The sequence below is a fragment of the Mytilus trossulus genome, chromosome 9 (assembly GCF_036588685.1).
Source record: "Mytilus trossulus isolate FHL-02 chromosome 9, PNRI_Mtr1.1.1.hap1, whole genome shotgun sequence".
Taxonomy (NCBI): Eukaryota; Metazoa; Mollusca; class Bivalvia; order Mytilida; family Mytilidae; genus Mytilus; species Mytilus trossulus.
The window spans coordinates 74,292,860-74,306,847 of record NC_086381.1 but is presented as its reverse complement, the minus strand read 5'-3'; the positions used below and the strand labels follow the sequence as shown (position 1 = coordinate 74,306,847).

Sequence of the window (13,988 nt, the reverse complement as noted above, 5' to 3'; positions counted from 1 at the left end):
TTAACTAACATTTTCCACTGAAGCTCTTAGGCTTAGTTCAATATAGATAGAATGATTGTAAGCAGCAATAATGTTCAGTAAAGTAAGATATACAAACACATCACCATCACCAAAACACAATTTTGTCATGAATTCAAATGCGTCCTTTGTTTAATATTCACATAGACCAAGGTGAGCGACACAGGCTCTTTGGAGCCTCTAGTTTACAGGAAGTTATTAAACGATGTCATGCGATGTTCACGATCACTGATCAATAATATTTCATCGAACTAAATGTTAGGAAATGATGACAAAGCAGCATATAAGACAAACATTTTGTTAGTGAAGTGAAATATATATTTATTTTGCATACTTTTTCTGTTTTGAAATAAATTTTTTTCTTTTTTTTTCCGACCGACCGACCCGACTTTTTTATGGGAAAAATCCGTAAACCAGCAAATTAAAAAAACGTGGCCTAACGGGTTAACAAGACAAAAGACAATGCAAAACTTGTGTAGGATCGCTACTTTTAAAAATGCAGAATGTATATACTTTTTTTCATACTTCACTTTTAACTCACCTGGCCCACAGGGCCATGTGAGCTTATGCCAGCGCTTGGCATCCGTCGTCGTCCGTCGTTTGTCGTCGTAAACTATTTCAATAATCTTCTCCTCTGAAACGACTAGGCCAAATTCTTCCAAAATTTAACTGAATGTTCCTTAGGGTATCTAGTTTATAATTGTATCCGAAGTTTTGATCTATCAACAAACATGGTCGCCATTGCTAAAAATAGAACATAGGGGTCAAATGCAGTTTTTGGCTTATATCTCAAAAACGAAAGCATTTAGAGCAAATCTGACATGTGGTAAAAATGTTAATTAGGTCAAGATCTATCAGCCCTGAAATTTTCAGATGAATCAAACAACCCATTGTTGGGTTGCTGCCACTTAATTGGTAATTTTAAGGAAATTTTGCAGTTTTTGGTCATTATCTTGAATATTGTTATAGATAAAGATAAACTGTAAACAGCAAAAATGATCAGCAAAGTAAGATCTACAAATAAGTTAAATATTACCAAAATTGTCAATTGACCCCTTTAAGGGGTTATTGTCCTTTAATGACAATTTTTCGTAATTTGTTCATCATATTTGCTAACTTTAAAAAAACTTCTCCTCTAAAACTACTCAACCAAATTCAACCAAACTTCAACTGAATGATCAGTAGGGTGTATAAAATAAAGTTTGTTTTTTATTTTTTATTTTGTCAAAAAACATGGCTGTCATGGCTAAAAATAGAACACAGGGTAAAATGCAGTTTTTGGCTTATATCTTAAAAACTCCAGCATTTTGAGCAAATAAGACAAGAAGTTAAAGTATTTATTAGGTCAAGGTTACCTGTCCTGAAATTTTCAGCCGAATTGGGTAACTGGTTTTTCAGGTATAATGCCCCTGAATTGATGATTTTAAAGAAATTTTGCAGTTTTTGGTTATTATCTTGAATACTATTATAGATACAGATAAACTGTTAATAGCAAAAATGTTAAGCAAAGTAATGTCTACAAATAAGTCAATTTGACCAAAATTGTCAATTGACCCCTTAAGGAGTTATTGCCCTTTAAAGACTTTTTTCACAATTTGTTCATCATGTTGACACTTAGTCTAAATGAGTTTCAGAGTATCTAGTATAAATTTTATATTTTATTTCCTTGTATGTCAAGAAACATAGCTCCTATGGCTAAAATAGAACATAGGAGAAAATGATTTTTGCTTTTGAAATAAATAGGACGATTCAAAGAACTTTTAAAAAAATTGAAAAACCAAAATAATCATTGATGAGAGATTTAACCAAAAAAATTAAGGTGAGCGATTCAGGCTCTTGAGAGCCTCTTGTTTATGACAAATTTTGATTTTATTTTGTAGTAATCTTGCAATATTGGGTCAATTCCATCCTGACCTATTGTAAGGCTGTATATGCAGGCATTCCAAAGATCTTGTTTGTTGCCACTCACAAAGATAAAGTACCAAGGGTGAGTGATATAATGTTAGCTTTTTAATAGTGAGTTATTGCCATTTGTTTTACACTAATAGTGTGTACAAATTTGCCTAATAAAATCTTATGCTTACATAATAATGTCATGACCATATGTATTAACTTGACCAACATTTTTGTGAAATTACAAATTGAAAGAACAAGATCCCTATTGATTTGTGGGTAATACACTAAAGATCAGATTGCGGGGCCTTTAAGTAAGAGTAAAAAATATGAAGAACCACTAATAGATAAGTAAAAGATCAATTTTCAATTTGATACATCTCAATTTCATGGAGATTATTTGGCCCTGCCTGACTGTCAGTCATGATCTATTAACTAAAAATCATTGCTCAGTTTAAATGTTAAAATTTGTATTTGAGTCAGTTTTATTTCAATAGAAAACATATGGTGTCAATAAGAAACTTTAGCATTAGTTGTACTGCATCAGATGCGTACTGCATCAGATGCACTTCTCAACAATACGTCATTTCAAGGATGTTAGAGGCAAAAATATTTGAAAGTCCAAAATGTAATACAAAAACAAAATAGACCAAAAATACAGCCAAATCTGGAGAAAGAATTCACGAGGAAAATACATGCTTTATTTGAAAATAAGTCTAATCTTTTATTATAACTACAATTTTAAAGTATACAATATCCGCATTTTCACGCAAATACAGAAAAACTGGCTACTATGCTATTAATTGCCATGTTTTAGATTTGTTTACAATTTATTATAATGTAACTTATTTTTCAAGTGTTTCTAAAAGCAGGTAATACAGTGTAAATTCCAAAAAAATATGTCAATAGCAAGTTTATCTTTCAAAACAAATATTGCAAAGATCCCTTTATTTCTCTTTAAATTTAAAGTTTAACAACTGGTTATAGGACTGTTGTCTTAAAAAGTATAAGTGTTTTTTTTAACCTGTGGGAGTAGATGTATCTACTCTGAAAATTTGAGATAAATCTTATTATATTCTAGTTTGATTGTTCCATCATTGAAGATGAACATAGATCATGGTGTACAATACATGCTCTTTAAGCCTCAAGTGTATTTATCTTTTTTATGTTTAACAGGAGAATGTTGAGACACGACGTGAAGAGCTTTACAAAGGAATTGAGGAGTTGTTTAAAGACCATGAGGGACAACATCATCTGGTCCTTAGGCCTCTAATATTTGTCAATGCCAAAGATCAAGCTGACCCAGAAATAGAAGTTCTGAAGAAAACAATTACAGAACTTACATTCGACCACCCATGTTGGGGTGAAAGAATGCCCAATGCTTGTGTTCCACTAGAGCTTGAGATCGCTGAACTGGTGGCAGAAGGAAAACAAATTATGTCATTGGCTGAAGTTAAAGAATTAAATGCCATCAGCGAGGTGTCTGTCCTGTCTGCTGAACAGCTAACAGATTTTCTACATTTTCAACATTCTCTAGGGAAGATTGTTTATTTTGATACCCCACAGCTAAGAGATACTGTTATCATAAGTCCCCTCCTTATGGTGGAAGTTATGAGATCTTTCATTACTGGTGTGTATATATTTTCATTGAGTAATGATTATTTTGCTGGTAAAAAATCAACATACCAAAATATTGTTTACCAGCCATTAATAACACTGGGGACTGTTAACTGGTGTCCTTCTTTTTCAATTTTGACAAAATTTTTTGGAATTTTGGATCCTCAATGCTCTTCAACTTTATACTTGTTTTGCTTTATAACTGTTTTGATATAAGCGTCACTGATGAGTCTTATGTAGACGAAACGCGTGTCTGCCGTACTAAATTATAATCCTGGTACCTTTGATAACTATTTTAGTTGTTTTTTCAGAACTTTTTATTATCTTGTTTGCTTGCTTTAAAATTGCTGAATCAATTTCAGCAAAATTTAGGCTGAATGAGTTTCAGAATATCTAGTATAAAATTTTTGTATTTTATTTTCTTGTATGTAAAAAAAACCATAGCCACTATGACTAAAATGGAACATAGGGGGTTAAATGCATTTTTTCGCTTTTGAAGAAAATATGACATTTACAAAGAACATTTAAATGGAATTTTTAAGACACTCATTAATATATATTGAAAAGCAAAATCATCATGGAACGATTTTAAGCAAAAAATAACAGGTGAGCGATTGAGGCTCTTGAGAGCCTCTTGTTTGTTAAAACTGAAACTGATATGTAATAGTTATACAGGTATATGGATAACTTTAGAATTTCATGGTTTATAAATATAAATTCTAACATGACGACGTCCTTCAAACGCTTTGAGTACACACCCGTGGTAAAATATGAATATATTGGTTGGGCTGTTCCGGTTGTGGTCCCACGTCATATATTTGTTTATGAATGGAGTACACGACGTCATAGAATGATAACGTAGTAATTTAATCATTTTACAGGAAAATACACGCTTCTGATACCGAAATCATCACAAGAAGGAAACATAAACAAACGATGCTAAAATGTGGTACAAGCCCTTTTTAGCTCACCTGTCCCGAAGGGACAAGTGAGCTTATGCCATCACTTGGCGTCCGTCGTCGTCCGTCGTCTGTCGTCGTAAACTATTTCAAGAATCTTCTCCTCTGAAAATTCTGGGCCAAATACTTTCAAACTTTAACTGAATGTTCCTTAGGGTATCTAATTTATAAATTGTATCCGAAGTTTTGATCTATCAACAAACATGGTCACCATTGCTTAAAATAGAACATAGTGGTTAAATGCAGTTTTTGGCTTATAACTCAAAAACCAAAGCATTTAGAGCAAATCTGACAGGGTAATATTGTTTATCAGGTCAAGATCTATCTGCCCTGAAATTTTCAGATGTATCAGACAACCCGTTGTTGGGTTGCTGCCCCTGAATTGGTAATTTTAAGGAAATTTTACTGTTTTTGGTTATTATCTTGAATATTATTATAGATAGAGATAAACTGTAAACAGGAATAATGTTCAGCAAAGTAAGATTTACAAATAAGTCAACATGACGGAAATGGTCAGTTGACCCCTTTAGGAGTTATTGCCCTTTATAGTCAATTTTTAACCATTTTTTGTAAATCTTAGTAATCTTTTACAAAAATCTTCTCCTCTGAAACTACTGGGCAAGATACTTTCAAACTTTAACTGAATGTTCCTTAGGGTATCTAGTTTGTAAATTGTATCCGAAGTTATGATCTATCAACAAACATGGTCGCCATTGCTAAAAATAGAACATAGGGGTCAAATGCAATTTTTGGCTTATAACTCAAAAACCAAAGCATTTAGAGCAAATCTGACCTGGGGCTATATTATTTATCAGGTCAAGATCTATCTTCCCTGAAATTTTCAGATGAATCAGACAACCTGTTGTTGGGTTGCTGCCCCTGAATTGATAATTTTAAGGAAATTTTGCTGTTTTTGTTTATTATCTTGAATATAATTATAGATAGAAATAAACTGTAAACAGCAATGATGTTCAGCAAAGTAAGATCTTCAATTAAGTCAATTTGACCAAAATTGTCAATTGACCCCTTAAGGAGTTATTGCCCTGTAAGGACTTTTTTTCGCAATTTGTTCATCATGTTGACTTACTTTAAAAAATCTTCTCCTTTGAAACTGCTGTATCAATTTCAGCCAAACTTAGGCTAAATGAGTTTCAGAGTATTTAGTATAAATTTTATATTTTATTTCCTTGTATGTCAAGAAACATAGCTACTATGGCTAAAATAGAACATAGGAGAAAATGATTATTTTTTTTGGCTTTTGAAGAAAATAGGACGATCCAAAAAACATTTAAATAAATTGAAAAGCCAAAATAATCATTGATGAGAGATTTAACCAAAAGAATTAAGGTGAGCGATTCAGGCTCTTGAGAGCCTCTTGTTTTATATACAAAGAAGATATATAAGTAAATTATCATTCAAATTCATCCAAATCTATCTAAATATGTTATTGTAAATAATTTGAGCATGTCACTGATTCTGTTTGCTTTGTTCTTTACCGCCAATCTAAAAGTGCGTTAATTTATGGGAACGGCAAATATTTGCCTCCACCTAGAGCGCTTCGATCCAAAAGAATTGCCGTATTTGTCTTATTAGAATCGAAATAATTCATGGGGGCTTGAATATATCTAGATTTTACCACGGGTTGTCCCTTTATGCCGATATTTTACCCCTCGCTATCGCTCAGGGTAAAATATTTGTCATAAAGGGCCAACCCGTGGTAAAATCACGATATATTCAAGCCCCCATGAATTATTTCTTAAATATATATTTGATATGGTAACATTTTTCCATAATATGAGAAAGGATTCAATTTTGATCATCAAATGCCTTGATTACGGAAAGTTAATTTGTTCTGAAATAGGGCATTTTATAGAATTATTAAAAGTTTGTTTTCCTGTGCTGATCAAGGTAGGCAACATAGCTATTATAGATAAGTAATACCTTTTAATATAAGTATATTTTCAATCTCAAAATATTTTTTTTTCTGTTTATAGATGTTGAATTCTGGCCAAAAGAAGATAATACAAGAAAAACCTTCACAAAGATGTCTGAAAATGGAATGATACAAAAATTAGACCTCTACAAGATTTGGGAGCAAGAAGAATTCTGTCAGATTTTACCATTTAAAGATTACATATTTGATATGCTGATACACCTAGATATCATATCTAAACAGCAGATAAATGATACAAACACAGGAATTCAGTTACCAATAGAAAATTTCTTTGTACCCTGTATGCTAACACAAAGAAACAATACAGATTTCTTGACACAAGAATGTACACCAGAGAGGACACTCAGTTTGGCCTTTATTTTCAAAGGAACCATCATACTTCCAGCCTTACCAAATCGTCTCATATGCGCATGTCTCAGTATGTGGACATTAAAAGAATATCAAGGACAAAAACTTATGTTTTCTGGGTTTGTTGGGTTATCAATTGATAAAGAGCATGATATCGTTGTCTGTGTAGAAGGCAACAAGATCTTATTGTACCTAGTCCACAAGCGCTCAAAGGGCCTGATAATACCTGAGATAGCCTCTAGTGTCAAAGAATTTTTGCATTCAACATTGGAGAGGATTTCAGAATTTTATCAGTCCACTGTCCATAAAAAAGTCAGCTGTCAACTACCATTTCACATTGAGTATTCCTGCTCTAGATTTATCTGTTACATTCCAGAAGAAAGGATTGATCTAAAAACTGATGAGTGCGTTTGTAACCATGGTGACAACATTAAACTCAACTGGAAGGTTTGGAACCATGAACAGGTTTGTATATTGATATTTAACATGAATGATATTTTATTATCACTTAATTTCCTGTACCACAATAAAGAGATGTAAATCTTAATTAAGTGCCTTCTGCATGGATAAGGTCTATTCTTCTAGTTTTGAAAATAAAACAAATTAGGACTGGATGTACAAATTTAAAAAAGTTATAAAAAATATTAACTTTGAATTATGACTTCTAGGCAAAGTTTGTCTGTGTGCTAAGACTGGGTTGCACAAATGTTATTTAAGTTGAATGTTACTTTAAAGATAAATGATACTTAACTTCTTAAATATTGATTAAATAAACAACATTTTAAAATCCATTGAAACAATATTTTGAAATCCATTGCTCAAAGGATAATTTTGTCTATTAACAAGTTTTAAGTATTATTTAATCAAGAAGTAACTCGTTCTAATACAGTTCCCTAATATATATAGTGCATGTGCATTTTTTGCAAATTTTGTATGGAATGAAAATGGAAATTCAAGTAGATGCCGGGAAATAAAAGATTGTTAGACAAATTTTCATCCTCAAACCAATGGAATATGCATGATTTCTGTTTTTAGCACACTGGGCCCGAAGGGCCAAGTGAGCTTTTCTCATCACTTGGCGTCCGTTGTCCGTCGTCCGGCGTTAACTTTTACAAAAATCTTCTCCTCTGAAACTACTGGGCCAAATTAAACCAAACTTGGCCACAATCATCATTGATGTATCTAGTTTAAAATTTGTGTTTTTTTACCCTGCCAACCAACCAAGATGGCCGCAATGGCTAAAAATAGAACATAGGGGTAAAATGCAGTTTTTGGCTTATAACTCAAAAACCAAAGCATTTAGAGCAAATCTGACATGGGGTAAAATTGTTTATCAGGTGAAGATCTATCTGCCCTGAAATTTTCAGATGAATCAGACAACCCATTGTTGGGTTGCTGCCCCTAAATTGGTAATTTTAAGGAAATTTTACTGTTTTTGGTTATTATCTTGAATATTATTATAGATGGAGATAAACTGTAAACAGCAATAATGTTCAGCAAAGTAAGATTTACAAATAAATCAACACGACCGATATGGTCAGTTGACCCTTTTAGGAGTTATTGCCCTTTATAGTAAATTTTTTACATTTTTCATAAATTTTTGTCGATTTTTAGAAAATATTTAGATGAATCGGACAACTCATTGTTAGGTTGCTGCCCCAGAATTGGTAATTTTAAGGAAATTTGCTGTTTTTGGTTATCTTGAATATTATTATAGATAGAGATAAACTGTAAATAGCAATAATGTACAGCAATTTAAGACTAAAAAATAAGTCAAAATGACCAAAATGGTCAATTGATCCCCTAAGAAGTTATTGTCCTATATAATCAATTTTTAACAATTTTCATAAAATCATTTTCCACTGAAACTACACGGACAAGTTCATTATAAATAGAGATAATTGTAAGCAGCAAGAATGTTCAGTAAAGTAAGATGTACAAACACATCACAATCACCTAAACACAATTTTGTCATGAACTGTCTGCTTCCTTTGTTTAATTCACATATACCAAGGTGAGCTACACAGGCTCTTTAGAGCCTCTAGTTTTTTTAACCTTACCTGGCCCAAAATGGCCATGGAGCTTTTCTCATCACTTGCTGTCGGTTGTCTGTTGTTAACTTTTACAAAAATTTTCTCCTCTGAAACTACTGGGCTGAAGTTAATCAAACTTAGCACAATCATCATTGGGGGTATATAGTGTATAAAATGTGCCTGATGACACGGCCCACTAACCAAGATGGCTGCAATGGCTAAACATACAACATAGGGCTTGGGGTAAAATGTAGAATTTGGCTTATATCTCTGAAACCATAGTATTTAGAGCAAATCTGACATGGGGTCACATTGTTTATCAGGATCTATCTGCCCCGAAATCTGCAGACAAATCAGACAACCTGTTGTTGGGTTGCTGCCCCGAGGACTGAATTAGTAATTTTAAGAAAAATTTTGCTGTTTTTGATTATTATCTTGAATATAATTTTAGATAAAGATAAACTGTAAACAGCAATTATGTTCAGCAAAGTAAGATCTACCAATAAGTAAACATGACCAAAATGGTCAGTTGACCCCTTAAGGAGTTATTGCCTTTTTTGGTCAATTTTTTACAAAATTAAGTATATTTTTGTTATCTTTTACAAAAATCTCTGAAACTACTGAGACAAATTTAACCAAACTTTTCCACAATCAATTGTAAATTTTTGTAAATTTTTACATAATATTTTCCTGTGTTACTATATAATCGGCCAAGTTCATTATGTATAGAGATAGTTGTAAGCAGCAAAAATGTTCAGTAAGGTAAGATCTACAAACACTTTACCATCACCAAAACACAATTTTGTTATGAATCCATCTGTGTCCTTAGATTAATATGCACATAGACCACGGTGAGCGACACAGGCTCTTTAGAGCCTCTTGTTTTCAATCTACAATTAGGACAAATGAATCATTATTGTAGTTATTGCCTTTTAATGACAATATTTAACATTTTTTTTCGTTTTTCCTTATATGATAAAAACTATAATAGATAGATAGAAACTTAGATAATCAAAAATGAAAAGCAAGACAAGACCGCCACGTTAGCTAAACTCATAAAAGCTTAATATTTCAAACGGTCAAAGACCTAGATCCTTCATACTTTGTATACACACTGGGGTAAAGCTGATGACCGTAACTGCATTCACGGTCATCCCAAGATGTCGGACGAAAAATTAGGTCAGTATTTGTATTGTCTGTTAAGGTGTTTCTACATCATTTTCTTTACAAAGCATACATTGGTACGATGTAAATTTATAAAAGATTCACACGGAAGTCACAAATCTCTACCGAGGAACTTGTATAGAACGGGAAATTGGATTTGAAAAAATCGCTAAGATGACCGTAAATCATCTTTAAAATATTTTCAAGATGACCGTAACATAAAAAAAGGATGACCGTGATTGGTAAAATGATGACCGTAATTTCGAAAGGATGACCGTTATTTATAAAGGATGACCGTAACTTATAAAGGATGACCGTAACTTTCATAATATAACCGTCATTTATTGTCTCTGTTGATTGGTCTTCCATTTTATCTTGTAAGTAAAATAACAGAAAAGGTTTTTAAAATACTCCTACCAAACTAGTGAAGGTGAGCTCCAGCAAAATAGATCCTAAAATAGTCTTGTATAAATAGCGAATTTCAATTTTTTTTAATCTTTTTTGATTTGAGGATGTACGACGGGCGGGCGGCCGGGCTGTCGGTCGGGCAGGCGGGCGTGCGGGCGGCAATCAAATGTTGTCCATGCATTAACTCATGAACCGATCAACCAAAGCTTTTAAAATTTTTATATGTTGTTACTGACAACTAAATGAAGGTCAAGTTCAATAATGGCGATTTTGACTTTTACCGTTCAGGAGTTATGGTTCTTGAAAGATTAAAAAATGGAGTTTCCAATCGTGTCCGTGCATTTACGCATGAACTGTTCTACCAAAGCTTCCCAAATTTTAATATGTTGTTACCAATGACAAAATGGAGGTCAAGTTCAATAATGAAGATTTTGACTTTTACGGTTCAGGGAGTTATGGTTCTTGAAAGATTGAAAAATGGAGTTTCCAGTCGTGTCCGTGCATTTACGCATGAACTGTTCTACCAAAGCTTCCCAAATTTTAATATATTGTTACTGATGACAAAATGGAGGTCAAGTTCAATATTGACGATTTTGACTTTTACCGTTCAGGAGTTATGGTTCTTGAAAGATTGAAAAATGGTGTTTCCAGTCGTGTCCGTGCATTTCCTCATAAACCATTCAACAAAAGCTTTTGAAATTTTTATATGTTGTTACTGATGACAAAATAGAGGTCAAGTGCACAATAATGACGATTTTGACTTTTACCGTTCAGGAGTTATGGTTCTTGAAAGATCGTAAAATGGCGTTTCCATTCACGTTGTTGCATTTACTAATGAACCATTCAATCTAAGCTTTTTAAATTTTAATCTACAAAATGGAGGTCAAATTTGATATTGATGATTTTCACTTTCAGCATTCATCAGTAATGGTTCTTGTGATATTGCCAAGACACAAATAAATGTTAATAAATCCGGTTTGCTGTCGTTGTGACAGCCTCTTGTTTAATTTTATTTGTATAAACAGAAAACAGAATTGGTTTTTTTTATATATCAAGACAAATCAAGATTTTATTCTGCTCCATACACATGGGCTCAATTACCGGATATTCATAATGTTTTAGGTTCATATGAATGAATTGAAAAATATGGCCGTTTTTACACACACATATCTATTAAGAGAACAGACAAACTGATGCATCTAGGAAAGTTTTAAGGATTTTGTACCCTTGTGTTGCTTCAATGCTAAACATATGGAAATTTTATAGAAAATCCACAGCCTTTATCCTTGTTCTATCATATTTGGCAATTTGATGACCGATAGATATAGGATTATTACATGCAGTGCTAGCATTGATTTCCTTAAAACAAGTTTATTAATGTAGTTATTGGTTAGAACAGATAAAAATATGGACCAAATCAAGTACACCTTTTAGGGTGCGCTCAACTTTAGTTACTCTGCACGAGGTATTTTGAAATTTACAGGTTGATTAGAACTTTTTGTAAAAAATAAATACTAGCACATCATAGAAAAGTAAGAGAGTAATCTATGTTTCAAATCTTATAACAAAAATCTCTTTATTAAAGGCTGTGGATTTTCTATAAAAATCTTGGTTTATTTGCCATAAAGTACTCTTTTTCTATTAAATGCAATGCAACAGTAAATAATAATGCTTTGCATCAAGTTTCCCCCTAGTATATGTTTAAAATGGACTATCTATTATTCATTATATCTGTAGTTTTAAATTTGATACAATTGATGTTTAAAAAATTCGTACAAAAATGGCTACAGAAGGGTTCATAAACCTTAAAGCATGGCAGGACCTTTAGATAACCTAGTTTTTGAGTTGCATTTTTTTTTAAATATGCAGAAGATAGCAAAATAAACAGACATACGAGTTTCATTTGATACGGTCCACTCAGTTACACAGTTAAAATCACCTATTGTTTGCAGGTGTCTATTGTCTATAGTGTCCATTTAAATCAAAATTAGTCACAACATCAATTATACTATTTTACTACCATTTTCATATAATCAAAATACGCCAAATAGTTAAAAAGAACTAACCGAGCCCCTATTGCGACAAACTCAACAAAAAACAATGCATACAAATATGGATATTTCTTTCAATTGACGAAAGTCCTTTTAAATTTAGTCATTCTTTATAAATTACGGTCATCCTTAACAATTTACGGTCATCTTTTAACCAATTACGGTCAGCCTTGTTATGAATCGCTAATCCTGTTACGGTCATCTCGATTACGATTTACGGTCATCCTAGCGAATTTTTCAAATCCAAATTCCCGTTTTATACACGTTCCTTGGTAGAGATTTGTGAATTCCGTGTGAATCTTTTATAAATTTACATCGTACCAATGTATGCTACATCGTACCAAAGTATGCTTTGTAAAGAAAATGATGTAGAAACACCTTAACAGACAATAAAAATACTGACCTAATTTTTCATCCAACATCTTGGGATGACCGTGAATGCAGTTACGGTCATCAGCTTTACCCCAGTGATACAGGTGCCTTATGTTATGAAGTTTCCGTCTGTCATATGTCCATTGTTCTTGATATCATTTTCATGGTTAAATAACTACTTTAAATAAAAGTTAGGAATTTTAGTATTCTTAAATTCTCTCTAATGATGAGTAATAGGATAACTATATTTGGTATGTGTGTACCTTGCAAGGTCCTCATGACCGTCAGACAGTTTTCTCTTGGCCTTTACCTCAATTCATACAGGTGTAGATCAGTAAACAAGTTTTAAGTTTTCGTGGTTAAGTCCATATGATGCAGACTCATATATACTATAAGCGATAGGTCTCCTATATTTGGTGTATGGAATATTTGTAAGGTGTTCATGTTCAACTGGCAGGTGTCATCTGACCTTGACCTCATTTTCATGGTTCAGTGGTTAAAGTTAGGTTTTTGTGTATTGGTCTGTTTTTCAAATACTGTATGCAATAGGTCTACTATATAAGGTGAATGGAATGATTGTAAGGTGTACATGTCCATCTTGCAGGTGTCATCTGACCTTGAACTCATTTTCATGGTTCATTGATTTTAGTTAAGTTTTTGTGTTTTGGTCTGTTGTTTTAATACTGTATTCAATAGGTCTCCTATATTTGGTGTATGAACATATTTTACGATGAACATGTCAGTCAAGTATGTTTTATTTGACCTTGACCTCATTTTTATGGTTCAGTGCTCAATGATCTGTTTTTCTTATACTTTTAGCAAAAGGTCAACTATATTTGGTGTACGGAATGATTGTCAGGTGTATATGTCTGTCTTGCAATTATCCTCTGACCATCTGACAAATATTATTATTAATAATCGATTACATGAGGGATTTTTGTGCAATCGATTACACTAATTTTTGTATGTAATCGATTACAATCGATTACTTTATCAAAAGTGATTACATTACTTTTCGATAACTGTCGATTACACACTTTAAAAAAAATGAACAAAGTTTAAACACAACTATGTTGCTCAACTTATTTAGAGTGGAAGTTTAGAACATTACAAAAACAGCTTCAAAAGTATGGTTTTTAAAATGTTATTTGACAGTTGTTTTCTAGATGGA

At 32.5% G+C, this 13,988-nt stretch overlaps 1 protein-coding gene across 1 annotated transcript in view; it reads left to right on the top strand.

Moving 5' to 3' along the window:
- LOC134684928 (uncharacterized) overlaps positions 1 to 13,988 on the top strand; it is a 99,355-nt gene that overhangs the window by 51,888 nt on the left and 33,479 nt on the right. The window contains exons 12-14 of the mRNA XM_063544246.1: positions 1,899 to 2,005; positions 3,088 to 3,541; positions 6,482 to 7,254. Of these exons, the coding sequence (XP_063400316.1) occupies positions 1,899 to 2,005; positions 3,088 to 3,541; positions 6,482 to 7,254 (1,334 nt within the window). The remainder of the gene's footprint in view (positions 1 to 1,898; positions 2,006 to 3,087; positions 3,542 to 6,481; positions 7,255 to 13,988) is intronic.